Source organism: Typopeltis vanoorti, chromosome 14 (genome assembly GCF_054136105.1).
Source record: "Typopeltis vanoorti isolate ZY-2024b chromosome 14, IOZ_Tvanoo_1.0, whole genome shotgun sequence".
Taxonomy (NCBI): Eukaryota; Metazoa; Arthropoda; class Arachnida; order Uropygi; family Thelyphonidae; genus Typopeltis; species Typopeltis vanoorti.
The window spans coordinates 90,418,190-90,439,035 of NC_143562.1; the positions used below are offsets into that span (position 1 = coordinate 90,418,190).

A 20,846-nucleotide genomic window follows, 5' to 3' on the forward strand; every position below is an offset into this window, starting at 1 on the left:
CTATGTCCCTGGGCATAATCGATCTAAATAATACTTGGAGATATTAACGCAAATAGAATTGAGATAACATTAATCTAGTCGGGAATGTGTTTCAACTCACTTCGTATCCTGGAACTTTTATAGCTCCAGAAAATGCCTGAGGATAAACGATGAGTTCTTTTATCATCATATGTTCTTTATTGTATTACATTTGATTGCATTAACTGGTGGGATTGTTTAAAAACAGAAGGGGTAAACGACTTTTACTGTGGAACATCAACCGAAGGTGTTAACGACCTCCATAAGATATTTTGTTCAATATCAATTAAATGACACTAATAAATATTTTATATTGTTTACTTTGGCTTTAATTAGTTTTCAACTGTTTTCATTAATTTGTGTCCACTTAAATTATTTTAATTGGTTATCGCTTGAAGAGAAAAATCTTAAAAACTGTAGCCAATATCTTCATAAGTGTATACCGACCGAACTTGGTTCTCTCTTCACTCTTTTTACAACTTATTCTCTCTATTGCACTGGCAATAAAGAAAGTTAAAAGCACCGCAACTTTTTTTTATTTCCTTTTCTTCTGCGAAATCGAAAGGACTCTTGTCTATGAAAAGGTTGGTGGAAGAAACCATTTAACTTGTAATCCGGGCATTCAAATCAGATGTAAATTAGAACGAATTAGCGAAACGCGACTTGCAGAATAACAAAAGAGAAAATGTCAGTAAATATTTACTTACCATTCATTAGAATAAAAAAAAAAGTTTGCTTTGGCTACGGCGCTAAGGACTCAAGATATTTATGGCTCGTGGGTTTCCAGCTTCTTTATTTGTTGGTATTGATCACGTGCTGCAATTAGAGCACATCAGTTAGGCTCGCAGGTGCTTGGCACTGTGGATGTAAAATTATATTTGGAGACTCCAGTGGAAACGTGGGGGGATTTGCATCCTAGCGTAAATAATCTCAAGTATTTTCTAGGAGTTGGTCCTTTCATATGGCCTTATCTTGTTACATTTCTGTCATTATTTCTAAGTTGTATTTTGTTGCGAATTCCCCAACCTGTCAGTGAATAAAATGGATGAATTTATAACCTTGTGATCAATGTGTAATTCAAGATTTATGGTATTTATTAATTAATCATTGTTATATCATTTATTAACTCAGTTTCCCCAAGCACTGAATCCTTTTATGACGCAATTGTTGAATACCTCCAAACGTAAAGTTGATGCATTGTTGATTCATTTAGATTAAGAAATGTACACAATTGTTTAGTCATTTTAATTGTTGAATCATTTTGTGCCCAAAGTTTATTGTTGAACTACTCAGAGTACAAAGTTTTATGATGAATCATTTAGAGTACCAAATTATTTTGTTCATAGATCATTATTATTGAATTGTTTTTGACCAGAAAGTTTATGCAATCTTATGCTGTATAGCGCAGTGTGACTCTTAGGTTGCATTGTTTTCAAACTTTTATCCTATCGAACTTAATTTAATATTTTAAATCAAATTATTCAATTGCCTTTTTGGTGAATAAAATGTTTTAAGTGATGTTTATTTAATGCGACAAAAGCAAATGGCATACACTCTCACGTAGAATTAACATTTAGTTATTCTTAGTGGTCTAAATGAAATGCGCTATTCTCGTGGAGGAAACAACAGCTGACGTTTCATTTCGTGAAAGCTAAGAGCGGAGAAAATTTAAATGATAATTTGCGACTTGTTAGAGAAAGGTAGAAGGCATTATTGAAAGACCTGCACAACACATGTAATGCAGCGTTTGTCATCCTACCTTCCCACTCATCTTTGAAAGTGAACAAAATTGAAACACCTTTCTCTCATATATATAACAGAAGAAACTGACCAGAGAACACTCAGTAAACAGATAATATTAATGGCTTCATATCATTTGATATTAGCGCAGAATAGCGGTGATTTAGTTTTGAAAGATTTACACATTTTATCACCTTATTGAAATTACCAATTCTCCCTTTAAAGGTTGCTTCACTGCATGTCTTACCGAGTGTGCAGAATAGTAACATCAGCAGGGTAATCATTTTTGATATTTTGCAGCCAGAGAACTGCATCCTTTCAAAAGTTCATGTAATCGAGTATCGAAAATTACTATTTAGATTTCACTAGAACTGGTAGAATTGTTCTCTACAGAGTTAATTTATTTATAATCCACAAACATGGCCATCGCATTAATACTTCATGTAATTCAACTTAATTCGGCGACGATATCGTAAGAGTATGTTAAAAATTGGCGTAGGAAGAATGCTATTTAGATTACCTCTTGCAAATTCTACATAAATAAGAAATGGTTATGAGATATAATAGCTTTTCTACTTGGATTTCGCATTTGTCTTAAAATTAAATAATCATTTATCTTACAGCCGATGTACATAAACTCTTTTTAACAATTAATACATTGTTTCATATTTATTTTCACAACAGAGAAAAACATACGAATAGAGTGAGCTAATGTTAATCTCTTAATGAAATTAGCCTGCCGAAAATTAATTCAAACCACAAACAAGATAGATATCCCATTTACTTGTGCGGTGGCCCATCATGTGACGTACATTAACAGAATTCAGCTTTACGTTTAGGGTGTATGCGGAAACCGTTCATAGAATATCTTAATTTTCGTAATGATCTTGTTTAAGGATTCAGGTAATCTAAGTACTGTACTTAAAATGCCAGTGTTAATGAACTCTCCACAGGCACGCACATGCAAATATCCAAATCGGAATTCTTGTAAGGAGAAGGTCGGAATGTTTCTGCATGTACACGGGCATTCTTACGGCAAGAACAATTGCCTCTGACGAAAATAGGCCTGTACAGTTGCAATATTTTAATATTGTTAGTTTGTATAAATGGTAAAAAAATTATATTAAAGAACCATCGATCTTTGTGTACTAAATATGGAAATAAATCAATTCTTTAATTTTTCTTAATTAATTACACAGCAACCTATGATATTTAAACTTATAACAATTATAAATTACAGATGATGCTTCTTCTCTGTAACCATAGCAACAAGCAACAATGAAATTTCTTACATTGTTTTTTTATCCTCCCGATATTGGGTGTTCCGACTTTTAAAACTTGTGATTTTGTCACTTTCAGACTCCCACGTGGGTTTCGTAGGAGAGGCTAGTGTCACGAGCGCACCTTTGTCATTCCACGCTGAAAGATTTTGAGAGAGGAGAAAAGGAGAGAAGTGTACAAATCACCGCCAAATACACCTGCAAACTTTAGGCCACCCAGCTGGCACATGGCCAACAAAAGGTCATGTGACGACGCAGCATCCTCACTGAGTACAATCTATCAAGATGCCGCTAGAGGTCGCCGCCTGCTTGCGCATCATCGACCGTCTGTGGTGTTTCTGAAGCCTGGTTGCCGGAGCACCGTATGCTGTCTGCGGCACTAAAACACAGTTCGGCTTTGGTGAGACAGACATCGAGTGAGTTGTGAACTCCTGATTGTCACTTAGGAGTCGAGTTTTAACACCTGGATTTCTTTATCTGACTTCGACGGGCAGAACCATGATTTTCTTTCCGTAGATTGTGAGTCCATCCTCATTGGAGGTTCAGTGCAAGAATCCAAGCAGACACCCTGCTGGGCCAACCGGAACCAGGCTATAAAGTGATCTTTTACTGGAAACTGCAGATGGCGCATGACCCATCTTCGATTGAGAAAAGGATGTCTGCTTCAGAAGGAATAAGAGTACTGTGTGTTCTTCTGGGGACTGGTCTACTTTGCTCTCTCAAATACAGTGAAGGTAAGTTTGTTAAAACTTCGAAGTCACTGTCGATAAAAAAAATGAATGTATTCCCTTGCTTGAAAGAAAGAGTAATCGGTTGATCCCCCATACCCCCCCAAGTATGTCATAAATACTTAATCAAAGGGGAGAATAACCTTTGAGTATTTTGTTTTGATAGTACTTGTATATAGTAGTCTGTTCCCACTTGAATTGACAATACTAGTATTCACAACGAAACACTACTTATCCTGATGAACAAGTAAAGTTATTACACTGTATAAAATTCCGAATTTAACATAAATGACTGTTCTTTAAATGATCTGTTGGAGTTTGATGTAAGAAGAATTATATTTTAATTTATAATTCAATGGAATTAGATATTTACACTTTGACTCGGCCAGTTGAAAATAATTAAAAAAAATAAGCAAGATTTGATTTTTTTTGAAATCATAAACATTCCTGAAAATAATTATTTCGGTTGTTATAAAACCAACCTTTTGTTTCAGTTGCATATTGTATGTTGTGGAACAGGTTACAATCACTGAAGTCTTTTAGCGTTCCTTTCATTACTGCCATGCTAATACATTTAAGGCATTTTAAGTAATATCTTATAATACTTTCATAACTCAGCAAATTATATTTCTTTCTTAGTTTTAATGAGTCATAAATTGGTGTTAGTGCAATTCACATTATAGATGTTTGAATGAATCGGAATATCATCGCCTAAGAAGTGTTCCATGCCTGCAAGTAAGTGAATACAGGGTAGTTATTGATAAAAATGACATAATATGTGACCCCTTTTATTTCAGGATCAGAACGAATAGTTATTTCAATGCTGTATTCCTTTTTTTTAATGTGTCACGAATCCTAATGCATTGACATCAACCATGAAACTTAGTGAAGGTATAGGCTTCAGAACTGCATTTATTCGTTTTTTTATTGCTAGGCATATTACACAGAGAGGTGCTAACTTATCCAGTAATCCTTAATGCAATGCAGAATTATACTTACTACTGAATGATGCATGAGAAAAAAATATAATTGGTCTTTTCAGAGTATAAAATGTGTTTAGAGACAAGCGGCAGTTTATCTGAGGTAGAATGATCAGTGGAGTTCTATGGTGAATGGCTACCAGGTACGCTTGACTGATTTCAAAACAGTTAATTGTATTTTTGTTGCTCCACTAAACACTGCATATTTAATCATCTGCATTAATGAATTTAATTTCGGCTTAATTAGGGATAATCCTTCGGAGTAACTTTTAGATCTTCAAGGATAAAATATTCATAGGAGGTTGATTAAAATGTAATCGTGTTTAGAAACATTACACTCGAATAGTTTATGAATAACAATGATTGTTCGTTAAGGGAAATGAAACTATTATGCTAATACTTCCTGTCAAAGAGGAAAACATGCCACTATTCGATTTATAATATACCCACATGTGTAAGAAAAAAGGACTGGATCCTGAAGTGAGGACTACACTATTGATGAATTGTCTCATAAATACATTATGCACACCTGATCACGATAGAGGGCATTGCTGAACCGTGTTCAAATAGGTTTCATCGTTTCCTCTTTCATGAGGGGAGAAATATTTCGATTGATTACTGGCAGACTTTCAGATTTACAGCAGTGATTGTGGAGAATGTGGAGTCTCCTTATCCACAGGACACTCCACATTCCAACACTGAATTCTATTTATTTTACATTCTAATGTTTTATTCTTCGTTTTGTACATTAACATGAAGTAAAGATGAACTGAAATCGAAGACCTTAATACACAAAAGCAAAAAATTTGCGCACATACACAAACATCTACAAGTTTTATGGTAATCGCATCGAGTTAAATCGTAATTGAACAACTGTTAGTTCAAGTCTATCCGATTAATTTCCTTTGTAAACTTAATCAATGATAAATTCGAACTATCGATGAAATAATATTTACTCAAGATAGATAAATAGATTAGATACGTTTTTTTTTATCAGGAAGATAAAGCCTTTGTCATTCGTTTGAAAAAATACTTCTAGAGAATTTATTAAATTCTTTCCTATTGTTCTCGTAAATTGAAGGCAGAAATAAAGATCATTCCTAACCAGCTTTTTTAATCTCAGTAAAGCTGTGGGTGTTTGATAAGGATTTGATAAAGAAAATGAATGACGTAGCTCGCTTATTCCGGCATCAAGTGATTAATACACACACACACACAGAAAAAAAAAATTTTGATAACCACCAAAGCTGTACGCAGTTAAACAATCTGTCATTGTCAAAAGGCTTCCAAGTGGGCGATAAATAATTAATAAAAACCATGCAGATTATATCTGTATTTTTTTTTTTCAATATTGCAATTGCATCGTGTGATATGCACGTGTCAGGAGCTCATGAAAAAAAAATCCATTGTTGTTTGGCAACGCAACAATATACGTTGTAACTTGCCAAATAGTTGCAGTTAAATATGTTAAAAAAAACAGAAAACCTTCGTGTCATTTAGAATGACAATGAACGGTAGAATTAAAATTTTGCTTAAATAAGATGGGAGTTTTCGAAAAAATAAAACAATTAGCCGTCATTAAATTGAAATGCAATTATTTATAAATGTTTTAATTGCCATCTAAAGTGCTTCTTAATATTATTTCATTGTCAGCTCTTTTTGTGTCGAGTAAGCCTTAGTGAAAATGTCACAACGACGCATTTTAGACTTCCGTGAATAACTAAATAAAAAATTTAATTTGTATACTTATTAATGCCTTTTTCCCCCTCTCAAATGTTCTTCTAATCCAAGCTGTTTCATTCTTTTTACACAACTTTAATACCATTTCATTTACGGCATAATGCTTACTAAGCTACCCTTTTCCACTGAAAATGTAACTGAATTAAGCGTTAGCATCTAATCATTAATTCCCAAAGGCGTTACTGTATATACTTTCTAATTAATGTTTGCTATATCGTCACAAACTATTTTATAATGCGATTATCTTGAAGATTTAATCAGAACATTTAGCAGTTTTTAATACCATCATGAGATACTCGTAATGTTCAGAGAATTACGTGTTAGTTAGCCTATTAACAGGAGAGCGAAGATAATTTTTCGTTTAATTAATTTTTTTAAATTCCAGTCCGCTTTAGCAATGTTATTCTAATAGTGTTGTTGATAAGGTTGACATTTGGCGCTATGGTCTGTTATATTCTCCATTTATTAATTGTGAAGAGATTCTAGATTCATAATCACATCTCTATTAATACATGTTATTACTTCCTAGATTCATTTTTACGTCGAACATATGACGTAACAATGACAGTTGCTGTTTCAAACTACACGTGCGCAATTGTCCAAGCTACTATATGCTTGTTTTAACAATTGACTATATGCTGATTGTCCAAGAATACAAATCAGATTAACAATGCGTTATATAAATAGCACTGCTCAGTTACAGGTTTTGGAAGACTGCAAGGAAGTATTAAACAAATATCAAATCATGATTAAGTACAATATTTGGTATCGGACAGTTTATCGTTCAATTATGGAAAGGCCCAGAGTGTAGTAAAATGGATAGAATCGGTAAAGATGATAGCGAACACGAAAAACTTTTAAGCAAGACTAAATAGGGATGGGAGAAATTAGGAGAATGAGTTCAGGAAATGAGAAACCAACGAATATGACTCCCTGGAGTCTCATAATGGTCATGGCTTCCATTTGTAACCGTTAGTTAAACCGCAGAAAATTCATTTTGGTTGTATATTTAACAAGGAAAAGACTGCGTAACCCTACATGGTATGCACTTAAATTCCTATGCCCATGGTCCTTTTATATATCTCTCAGCATATTACAGACAAAATAAATAAATGAATATAGTTCGGATGCATATGTTAAATCGAGCCAGTGGGACCTGGAAAAGGGAAATTGGTATCACGAGATTAGCGTATTAAAATGGTATTATTTTCATAAATATGTGATAGCTCAGATGTGTGTGCATCAGTAGGCTCAATTTATTATTCTTTGTTGTTGGAAATTCGTGCAATAATCTCTTGCACATCGTAATAAGATATTGACCTAACATGCAACTAGTCCACAATCATGTTGGCATCGTTAAGAGTAGGTTGTATGTCATGTGACGTCATAGTTTGACGTAAGCTAATGCATACTAAACATATGATGTTTACGTTTGAGATACGAGTATTGCCTTAGCAGTAAAATTCTCTATGGAAATGCAAGGGAAAAGAATATTTCTACTTTTCTATTGAAGATGCGTAGTGAATGTAAGGAAAGAGATGCATCTTACATGCCCAGAAGGTAGACCCAGTAATGTTTACAAACTGTGTGTGCGAGAGAAGCTGGAGATACATCACAATGAAGCCTTGCCAATCTGTTCATTGAAATGTTTTGTCAGAGAACTTGGCAAACACTAAAAGAACATCTGAATAGGAAGAGTAATAGAAGGATGTAGTATTGAATGAAAGATTTTTTTCTCCGTTTAGCTTCAGATTTCTGTTTATAAATATGTCAAAATGGGGATGGAAAAACATTATCCTAGTTATATTATAATTTAAGTTAAAAACCGAAAAATCCCATTATAAAAGAAAAATTCGTTTAACAACAATACGATGTGTGGATCAATGCTATTCCCATTCAACAAACCAACAAAGACTACACTAAACTATTGCCACACTATGATGGTGCTGGATACAGTTCCTTACTCCATTGCTATTATGTACGCCCATAGTCAGCTAACAATGCGATAAAGAGAATTACATAATATGTTCACAGCTACAAACATGTCCAATCACTGATAGCAGAATAGGGAGTGCGCACACATACACACAGAGCACTTCCATGTTTGGACAGATGACAGAACTGTTAGACACACAAATGAGGTTGGATTGTCACATACATCTCATTTGGTCTTAACAAACATGCCGTAATAAATGGGTGCTTACAGTACTCCGTACAACCTCACAACAATACGATCTGTTAAACGTAAATTGTTTCCGTAAATTTCAAAAGACATTATGAACACCGATAATTCCACATTGGAATTAAACTCTGAACATTCTTAATACGATACTCCATGAGGAAGAACGAAGAGGGTTTAATTTTTTTTTTTAAATTTATATAATAAAGTATATATCTTTAACTCACAGAGGAACGAGGAATCAAACATAATTAAAAAAAAAAAAACTGGACGAATTCAACATAAAAGATAACACGGATGTTTAAAGAAGCACTTGATGTTCTCACTGTAATGAAATCGCCGTTTAGTTCTATGCTGTCAGTGTTTGGCTTGAGAGTAATGCCCTAGTTATGAAACAGCAAAGTGTATTTGCATATTTAGTTCGCAAGACACTTAGCATTAAATGATTTGGTGTAGTTCACATACTAAATACTTAAAACTACAGTATTTTATATTGCCAAATAAAATACCCTTTTTTCTTCGATGTAAGAAAAAAAATCGGTGTTATTTTTTTATGATTTTAACTCAACAATAGACACGATAAAAACAGAGGATGGATATTAAGTAAGGAGACTACTGTGTGTGTGTGTGTGTGTGCGCTTATCACCACCTGTCTCTGTTGCATTACTTTGCTACTAGAACAGTCTATCCTTACTGCTCTAAAGTTTGACAAATGATCTAAGTGACCTGGTTAAAGGCAAGGGAATAAGATTTATATCCCCGATTGCTGTCCTAGTAAAGTCGATACACGACTTGCAGGTTCGGTACATTGAAGAAATCCTAGCTGTAGGCGATTTTTTTCCACCGTACAACCAAGGTTTTTGTTACAATGTCAACTCTCTCCGAACTATCATCCAACGCGGGGTAAAATTTAATATCTGGATGCACCGCTATGACGACGTAACCATCACTGCGCCACACATTTGTAATTTTGCCCCGAAGCCCGTCATTAATAGATATCTATCGAGTTCGCGATCTGTAGGAACGTAATGATGGGCTCCTCATGAAGATGTAGCTGTGTGGATCTAGATGCCTGAAAGATGTTTAGCTTCTGACGTTAATGGAATCTGACTCTTGCTACCTAATGATATAAATGCATTTAATATTTTAGTTACCGTCTTGTATTTATCACAGGAATTTCTGTATCGGGTTGATTAAAGAAATGCGATGTTCCAGAATCAGAAAACGAATCATGAAATATCAATTACGCAAGATAGAATGTCGGATTAATAGAATTGATAATTTATTTTTGCAACGTTACTTTTGAAATCTGATGTATCGTATTACAAAACTAAAAAAAAGAGAAAGAACTATGGCAGTATTTTTATCAGGCCGTGTTCCTACGTATAACAAAGATGATAAAAAATGGTATGCACATAAAACCTAAAAACAGTTTCAGTTAGTTGCCGAGATAAACGTGTCACTGCTCACAGTTGAAACTGTAATTACGTGCAAGCATCTTACTCTGCCATTAGCAATTTGATTTCTTATTCTTTATGCACTCAAAGAATGCTGCTAACGAATTTTTTTTTTCTTTCCTGTAATTAAATCAAGTTCCTGGATGTTCTGGTACAAATGCAAAGAGGTTTTATGTCTTCATGAACTTCGTTTATCCTTGTAGATCCAATAGCTTTAATCATTAGATGAAATGTCTTGAAGATTTTTACGAGCAGTCTTAGATGAAATTCAAGAGATTTTATCGCATACTTCTACGTTTAAAAGACTGTGATGAGTTCATTAAAATAAAACTCTTTCTGCAGTGAATATCTGTAATGTATCGAGTGTATTTTACTGGGAACTTATAAAAGGTCGGAAATTTATTTGTGATGTATGTTGACCAGATTTTAGGTATTTATATTGGCCTTTATGAACATTTACTTAAAATTTGTAATGTAGTTAGCAACATTACAAATCAAAACATCACAGTATAAGAATGAAAGTAATAACATATGATTCTTATACTAATAATTATTGATTCTGATATTAACTGTTTATAATCACAGAAGCAAAACAACCTTCAAGCATAGCAGTCATTATAGTAAAATGGCTTTTACAGTTTCACCCGCTTCTGAAAATTCAGTAAGCCACTATGGTGAGTTAGGTTCATACTATCATAAAATAGATTATATCTATTGGCTATTAAATTCTTATAGCGACGAAACTATAGATGACTAAAATATCCACATAAAGATGTACAAGTATTATTTATGACATATTTCTAAAAAGGCCTTTGCAACTTTTATGATAAAAGTGGAAAATTTAATGAAATCACTATTCCTGAATTTGGGTTATAAATATGAAAACTTTATTATTTTTTCTAAGATATTGTAAAATAGTAGTTGATTAAGATGGATGTGACTGGCTTCCATATTTCTATGGCGACAGTAGTTCTCCTTTGCATATATATGATGACAATATATTAGACATATATTTTTCAAAAATGGTGTTACGAAACAGATTGTAGATTCTTCGAGTTATTGAAAATTTTGGGGTCTAGTCGTCGTAATAATAATTGGGGGTCAGTGGTCTTTGTACATTAATAATCATACAAAAAAGTTAAATCCTGAATTGATGAGTATATGTTATATTTTAAGATACTTGGCGTATTGTGGTTATTATACTGACTTGCAATAATGTTACTAAACATTGTTATACATCTATAGTGATTGTCAGTGTACAACAATGACTTTAGTTTCTTAGCAACCACCATATTGTCGAACATAAATGGTTGTTATAGTTTGCATTGTCATTACTTAATCGTTCTACGCATGTGCAAAATTATATATGTACTTGACGACTTTGGAATTTGAATCTGCTCTATATTTGCCCACATCATAAATTTCGAATCCTATTCAAGTGGCTGTTTTTTTATCAAATAATAAAATGTGATTTTTGTAGTGCTATTCATTGCTTCCATTTCTTACTTTCAGTAATTTAATTTTAATAATTCAGCTCCTAATCCCAATTAAAAACTAAAACGGAATCGTTAGTTAAAAACCTAACGTCTCAATTTAATCTTAAAATACAAATTTATTGTGTTTTAATCGAACAGTTGGGCTTACTTCCAAGTTGTTTGACAGTTAGTGTTGTTACCAATCATTCACTTAAGAACACATGACACGTTGGTGCATATATGATGGTAAAGTTAACCAAGCGTAAAAAGACACATCCATGAACCAATGATGGGTGCACCCTAGGGAAATTAGCACGGACCCACTTTAGGTAGAAGGCTCACATAACGTCTAGAAACATCAGCTTAGACCGAACTGATCCTTCAAAGGAAAAGCAAAAATAATTGGGTTTTTTAAACTCTAAAAGATACATATATGTATTAAAGGCAAAAAAATACTCCATTTTTTTCCGTTCTATAGATCTCTCTTTATTCAAATAAAGAAACTTAATAATTTTTAAATTCTATAAACAGATTTTTGAAGTGCTTTTAAGTAAAACTAGATATTCATTTTTTCCCAAATCTAGTCGGATGTATTTTTTTTTCTTCTGTCAGAAACTGGAAGAGAATGAAGCCTGGTTACTGCGGGCTATCATGTAGCCTATAATGTCCGAGCAGACATGTAGAAAAACATTAGGATGCATTAGCCGGAAATGCATGTAGAATAATTGAGTGAGCTATCATTAGCTTGGCTATGACCGTTCTTAGGCCTATTTCGGAATGTACGGTAATCCCTAGAGGGCTCTTAATCGAAACTACATCTCCAGGCTATACAGAACGATCATAAAAGTTGCAGATAACTCTAAGGAATAAAAAAAAGACAGCCGACTACATTACGCTATCGGATTTTTTAGTTATTAGAGGGTATTTAAAAAAAGACGTTTGAATTATGACTTAAGGCGATTTTAACAAATGTAGCAGAAATGTTGATACGGTGAACTCCGAGCTGGTCCTTAATTAAAGATCTTTTGATAATGGGGTTGTTCTGGCTATGTAAACGAAAAAAGCGGACATTAGTACGAAATCAAATATCATTAATTAGCGAATGAGATGAGCTTGGAGCGAAAATTACTTAGCATTCTTGTAAGTGATTACACTGATATCTTGTATAAGGAAATCACGAAATTAATGTTTGGATAAACGTTTAGTACCCATTGGGTGCAGCAATAAGCACACACACACACACTTTGATATTATTCTTTCTAGATCCTCTTTTATTGGGATGCTGTGCGCAAACAGGAAGAAGAACGTTTCTCGGAGATAGCCATGATTTTATGCTAAATGCTAACAGCGGGCTACCTTCCTGATGCGGAACACAAATTTACGACATCTTTGAGTAGTTCTCTGTCGACAGCAGGAATATTTCACTTCTATAGCTTCGCAGTAGGCAAAGTGGGTAGCTAGCTGAAAGGATACAAAATAAAGATGAAAAGCAAGAGCATAAGACTCCATCCACGTTCTGATTTAATATTTTAGCATGTTATAAAATAAAATTAGGCATTCTAGATTGCGGTTCACAATGGTACTTCCTTATAGTCCTTATAAGGACTGGCTTAAAGGGGCGAAGCAAGAATGCTTTTCATCTTCCCCGTTACGTTATCTGTAGAGGACAGTGAAGAGATAAGGTGTTATTGAGCTATTATTAAAGCTCTGATCATGGCAGGAGGGTAACTGCAATAGCCGAGCCTCAGTGAGAACTTCATTGGCTACCGCATTGCCATCCATTACCCTCCAAGGGCCACAATGGCACTTCTTCTAAACATGTTTTTATTATAAATAAGTCATATATTTCTTCTATTGGTGTCAACAATTACTTCATTATATAATTTTTGAAAATTAAATTTATTTGCTAAATGTAATTTAAATAAATTTAAGTTTTATATATATATATATATTCGCTTTTACTTTTTATAAAAAAAAAATTAAAAATAGTTTAGCCTCAGTGAGAACTTCATTGGCTACCGCATTGCCATCCATTACCCTCCAAGGGCCACAATGGCACTTCTAAACATGTTTTTATTATAAATAAATGATATATTTCTTCTATTGGTGTCAACAATTACTTCATTATAATTTTTGAAAATTAAATTTATTTGCTAAATGTAATTTAAATAAATTTAAGTTTTATATTTGCTTTTACTTTTTATAAAAAATTAAAAAATAGTTTAGAATTTCTTTTTGTGTAAAATTTAAAGAGGCATTTAGTAGTATACTCCTACCTTTGTTTCACGTTGAAGTTTAGTTCTTCATACATTGAATGCTCTCCCAGTTAGTTTTTGCTGTATTTCTTCATACATGATCATTCCTATCACATACGGATACTTCTGGTTGTAATCAGAGAATGGCCATTGTTTCTGCTAAGGTCTATTTACGTGTATCCCTAAAGCTTAGATAGATGAGAGCCGGAAGCAAATTATTGATCCGTGATATCTTTTACCGTAAAAAAGCAAACAGAAAATGAGACTACACCGGACACGTCCGATACCTTCAGACGCGGGTGTTTTTTAGCCAGGACCGCAACTTGTACCTGCGTCAGATATACCGCGAGGAGCAAGAAAACGAAGCATTACAAGGAGTTATTTGGAACATCTATTTGGTGTTTTCTCTTCGTTAACAATGTAACCCTTCCTTCGCCATCCTCTTCCTGTGGTGCATTGCACAAGATGCTGTCAAACATGTCATCTAAGATAGCTACATCATTATTGAAAGTGACATTTCTTAAAAATAAATAAAACAATTTAATTAAATAAAACAAAAATAAAATAATTTTTTTTGTGTACGAGATTTCGTAGTGGAAATCATTTTGTAGCTCAAAAAATAATAAACTATAAGTAAATATTTAAAATAATTATAATATTAATTTTAAATACGACTGATACAAAAAGACTTCATCTGCCACAACTATTTTACCTTCAAAAATAGATGATATCAAGACATCGTTGAAATTTTGGTGTTTCTACACCCTTCATTAACCTATACCCATAAAATATATATAGTTATGGAAAGTTAAGTACTTTCCATAACTACAGTTAAGTACAGATGCATAATCAGCATCTGCAAAATAGTTCTTATGAGAAATGTTATTTAATTTTTCGGCTTCCAAAGAATAATCACGATGTGACAGTTTTTTTAATCAAAATACATACCTGATTAATTTTAGAGACGGAGTATTTCAACAGAAATCTAATTTTCACTTTTTTTAATTAAATAATAATCAGATTAAACTTCGCTTGCAAAAAACGAACTAAAAAGTAATAATAAATAAAGATGAAATGAAAGGGTCTTAGAACTTTGGTAAAACGAAGTAAATTGTCTCAGAAAATATTAATTACTAAGCCAACACGATTGGTGTTTTAAAATACAGTTTTAATATTTTGACTTGCGAAACAATAGAATATTCAGATATCAGCTTAATATCATGTAAATATCTAAGAAAATCTAAAAATAATAAAAATCAAATAAAATTAATTCGTAAGTTACAATGTTATGTTCCCCTTTAGAATATTTGTAGGTTTGTCGTAATGAATAAAGGTTGAGCATAATAAAATATTCTGACGCACTTCAAAACATATTTATGAAAGGCCAATATTTGTTTTCCATTTTTAATGCAAAATAAAAAAAAATATATTACGCGCTTTCATGAGTGACACTATAGTTTAAAACACGCGCAATCTCGTGAATTGAATCTGGAAGTTGAATATTTAATAAGAGATTTCATACGATCTAACAATGAATGAAATAATCAATTGAAAATACAATAAATAAAAAAATAGATCCATTCAAAATGCAAATTTTTCTGTAGGTAACAGATTTTGAATTTATTCTATTAAGAGAAAATTGTAACGCTTTGAGAATGTTGTCTTCGTCTTCATCGAAAAAAGAAAAAGTTACTGGGAAATAAATGAACCAAAACTCAAATAACAACGGATTTTATTGCTGATGAGTACTTCATTAAACACTCAAACCGGAATGTAAATGCCAATGCAAATTGATATTTATGGCAGCATTTTTACTAGAGCGTCGATATCAATTATTGTTCTCAATTATTTCCAAAAAGGAAAATCTTTTTTGACATTTCTGAAGATCGCTAAATGGTTGTGTGGAGGTTTTTAAAGATATGATTAATGGTAAAATACGATACCCCAAGTAATATCAGGTTTCTTCACTGCAATAGGTTTCTTTCTTAAGTACTCTTTGAAGTCACCGTTTTCGGTAACGGATGTCATATGATCGTGTAGAAATCAGTGTAATAAGAACACCACTAATCATTAACTGACTAGAAATTAGAATTGGCATGATGGGAGACAAGAAAAAGCAAATTTATTGTTGTACTTAATAAGCACGTGGTTTGAATATTTAAAACTGATTGGCTCACGAACGTACAACGTAAAATATAGATATTTGGTTGCACCGTCCTAAGTACAGACATCTTTGGATAATAATTTGAACTCCCGGAATACATTCATTTGTTCTTATTATTGTATGGCGCAAACATAAGCCTAAATCCCCATTGGTCGTAATGTTAAACGACTGTGTCCAAGCTTTCTTAATACAACTGCATTTCAGAAAGCCTCCTCTGAGTATTTTTGTACTCAAGTTCGATAACGTATCATCAGCCAGGTATAATCCTATCAAAAAAATCGCTTTGTCTGTTTGCTATACAAATACACCCTCTTCTACGTTGTCGTAACCCAAATTTTACATTTCCTGGCATTTTCCTGGGACTTTTAACTATGGAGATATAGACTGGGGGAGGAAAATGCGTGCAACAGAATTTATGGAATGAATAAGTCTATTACTATCTATCGTAAGCAGTGTATGAAGGGGAATGGTTGGAAGAAGGTCGTATTTGGTAGCAGCATCTGAAAATCTATATACGAATGCAAGAACTGTTTTGTCTCCAAATGAGGAGTGAATATCAGTGATATTGTAAAAGATAAAATATGAGTTGCTTCAGAAACAGCTGAGTTGTTCAACTATCACTTTAATAATAAGGTGTGCATCTCGGATACTCTCATTCGCTCGCAGGATACCGAGACGAAACTAAAAAGGTAGATGGGATTGACATTGAAAGTATTGAAAGGATTTTAAGTGTTTAGTTCAAACAGAGTAGCTGAACTGGATGGGATATTGGCAGGATTACACTGAAGGGATCTGCAATAGAAATAGTAGTGACTCTGACTTGGTTGTTTAACTTGAATATGAACACGAGCACAGTTCCTAGTGAGTGGGAGGAGCACAAAGTAATTCCATTGTACAAGAGTTGAACTAAGACAGATGCAACCAGTTACAGGCCTTTCAGTATCTCTGGAATAGTCATTAAGGTGCCGGAGAAGCTAATCAGAATGTGCATCCAAAGATGAGTAGATAGCACCTCAATTAGAGGACAGCCGTGCACTCTTGAATATAGCTATACTGTCCTCTGCATAAAGGTGTGTAGCTTGTTAAGTGCACGTTTTGCATTAGTTATTTGTTGATGTGTTGTGATAGAATAACAAGAGTTGGATGAGGAGGAATGGATACTTCTGGATTTTCCCATGGCATCTGACTGGATTCCATATGGGGGATTGCTACGTATACTCATGTGGATGGATAAGTAAAACAGGCTGGTAATATGGATAAGTGTGACATGGCTGACTGATAGCTGTCAAAGCGTAATGTATAAAGGTGTAGAGCAGGGGTTCCCAACCCTATGCCCGCGGGCACCATGGCGCCCGTCTACTAATTTGTGTGTGCCCGCCGCTGTTCAACCGTGTGCCGTATAGTTTGAAATAATCACGCAACAATTCATGGCATGCTATATGACGCATGCGTTAATGACACACGACGAGTATTAAACGCATACAATGTAAAGTAGACGCGCATTCGAAGTTGTTCATTCCAGTTTAAGAACTGGAATATCATCATATTCTCCTAATTATGAAGCACTGGCCAATGAAATGCAATGCCAAAGATCACACTAACTTACATATATATATTTAAATGTTTATATAATGTAAACTTTTAAGTAATAAAACATTTGATTATAATAAACTTTTTATGTATTCATTTAACAAAAGAATTCAAAAAAATTGCTTGAAAAAATAGATGGTGCCCGTCGCCCTTCCGGTATTTTAGAATGTGCTCTAGGAAAGAAAAAGGTTGGGAACCCCTGGTGTGGAGTATGTGAAAAGGATGGTGACTATGACTTTATACTTTGGCCAACTTATATATTAATGATATTAGAGATGGTCTGGTTTGTAGTAATATAGAAGAATTTGCTGATAATGCAAAACTCTAGAGTCCTAAAGGACATTTTTTATAGAGAGCTCTTTCCGGCTGAGCTGAATAAACGAGTTCTATGGTCAAATGACAGTTAATTCAATTCAATGTTGCCAAATATAACGTTAGACATTTTTATTGAGGACGTTGTAGGTACGCTATTTTATTTCGTTTAATTTCTACGAGTGGTCAATGAGACTAAAGACCTAGGAAAATGATGATGGACAGAGTTTGCTTGAGGACCACATTGCTAAGATGATTGTCATTCACATCTGATAACTGTAGTGTTGTATCGGACGCTAACTTATAGGATTAATAAAGTTATTATCCACGTTCAAAACATAGGATAACACATGGACTGCTGTAATCAGATGGTCACCTGAGTTCAGAGGAGATGAGGAGACAGTTGTATAGATGCAGAGGCAGTTAACCAACATATCTTTTCAGGGAGAAGAGACTGAAGGAATGTGGTTTTCAAAATTGTAGCAATACACAGAGGAGATATGATGGAAACATAGACGTGGTTAGCAAGGTGATCTTAAGTGTACGCAAAAATTATATTTTACAATTCATGGCTGGTGAAGAGAGAACTCGCGATCATCCCTGGAAGCTGACTAAAAGTGTAGTTAGGAAATATGAGAGCCTGTTTTCATTTTCATAGCGAGTGTGTAGAATGGACTTGCCAGCACATGGTAAGTGCATCTTCGATTCTCTTTTGATAGTTATTTAGACACGGTGTCTGAAGACATAACCCACAGAATGGTGGAATATGTCCAAAGACATAACCTACCATTCTGTGTACGAGCAGCCATGATAATAATAACTCCTCATATTTCAGAACTGCCATTTGTAAACTCAAATAATTGGGTTTTAAATATTCAATTCGGGTTTTATGTTTTCTTATAAAATGCTAATTTTAGTTTGTTTTTTAAATCATTCGTTTTGTTCAACAAAACTGGTATGGGATTATAATACTTCTCTGGGTCGCTTTCCATCAGGCTACATCTTGAATTCTTGTTTAGCCATAATGTCCAAGCCATCTCAATCTGTTAGCTCTGATTTCATCGGATAGAACCGGACCCTACACAGTTCATGGTAGTTTTTGGTTATGTCTTCGCCATTCTTCTGTTGTGTTATCTCTTACAGGTCGTAGACTTTTCTGAGGATTTCATTTTCAAAGTTCTGCATAGCTTTTGCATCTTAGTCTGTTATGCTCCAGGTATCTCTGCTCCGTATACAATAATAGGTCTAATGAATGTCTTGCATATTTCTAGTTTAACTCTACTTGACAGAATTTGAAAGATATTTTAAATGATGTAGTGAAGGATAAGTGAATAAATGATGGTGGAAAATGATCTATTTGGAGTCATGTATTCTATTTTGTTTATGGTGTATTTATTAGTACAAAATACACCCTGTATTTATGTACTCATTTTATTATGTATTGCATAAAGGAGGTTTCAACACAGAAGTAGCCAATCAGCAACTCAGAAGTGCTGGTTAAGAATTGGTGACACATAAATTGGTGAAAACAGAATTCAGGACTAGGTGGAGAGGAATGTGATACTCTATAAGGGACAACATAGTTTTATGAAGGGCCTTGTCTTTATAATCTGCTTACTTTTTTATAATTAAGTGACAATGGAGTTGGATAAGGGGAATGGTCATCACTCGGTGATATTGCTACACTTAGCTAAAACATTTGACAAGATTTAGATTACAGGGCGGATGATGGACAGATATCAAGGAATGGTCTGTGGAGGAGTTGAGTCCAGGAGAAGGCAAAATGAACAGTACTGTGCCAAAGGCTCGGTACTTGGTCCTCTGTTGCTTAATTTGTACAACAATGATACAGGAAATATTCAGTTGTAAGAGCAATGGTAAATGAAGGCGATGCAGAGAGAGAGAGAGATCCTGCAGGAATATTTAGATTAGCAGTGTGGGTAAGGGTAAATGGCTGCCAGTTTCATGTGTCTAAGTATAAGATGATGCACTTTGGAAGAGATCGAAAGCTGTGTGTTATAACGATGAACTGAACTTCATGAAACTGATGAAACCAGGGACTTGGGTGTGATTGTAGACAGAGAATTGAAGTTTAGAGGGCATATTATGAAAGCACATCAAATTACGTGATTGTTGAAGAACACACAAGCAGAGAGATAGATGTTGTCGTTCTCTTGTACAAATCTTTAATAAGGTCATATGCGGACTACTGAGCACTGATCTGGATTCCTTGGTAATGAAGAAGTTGTGAATAGGATTGGATCCAGAGGCGAGTGACCAAGCTGGCGGCAGGTGTATGGAATGTTCCCTGGGCGAATAGAATGATAGCCTGTAGGCAGGCTTGAAAAACTAGCTGATAGGCAACAAAAGAGGAAACATCATAAAAGCGTTTAAGGGGGGGTTATAGGATTTACACTGAAGACATTTTTCACTAAATGACAAGAAGGGAAAATAAAACGGTGTCACCAGTTGTATAAGAGTGTGGTTAACAAAAGTGTTAGGACTAGATTTGTTTTGCCCGGAGGATGGTGAATGAGTGGAATGAGTTGCCAGAGGTGGTGGTTGTGATATATATATATTTATTTATTTATATATATAAAATAATAATTATTATTATTATTATTATTTATCATTAAGATATTTGAACAAAGCGGTATTTTTTAATTTCAGTTATCGTTGACAGACTGATTAATTTTCCCTTAATTGTTGTTTCCAAATCCTTTTACTTTTTAAATATTGAGTGGATTTTTAATATCTGGTAGATTTGTAATCCTAGTATTTCAAATTTTAAGTTTTCTGAATGTTACTCTAATGTCATTTTCTCCAACAAGGTACATGTCGTTTTCATATTCTAATATTGCTGTTCTGTTTCTGTTATCTTTTGCAGTTTCTAGAATACATCTTTGTAATGCTAAATTGTATAGGATG

General features: G+C 33.9%; 1 protein-coding gene across 5 annotated transcripts in view; it reads left to right on the plus strand.

Annotated features, from left to right (window-relative positions):
• Positions 1-20,846, plus strand: part of LOC150099751 (lachesin-like) — a 373,707-nt gene that overhangs the window by 188,270 nt on the left and 164,591 nt on the right. For all 5 annotated transcript variants that reach the window (XM_090404151.1, XM_090404155.1, XM_090404152.1 and 2 more), the window contains one exon: positions 3,118-3,772. In XM_090404151.1, coding sequence (XP_090260277.1) covers positions 3,661-3,772 — 112 coding nt within the window. In that variant the 5' untranslated portion in view covers positions 3,118-3,660. The remainder of the gene's footprint in view (positions 1-3,117; positions 3,773-20,846) is intronic.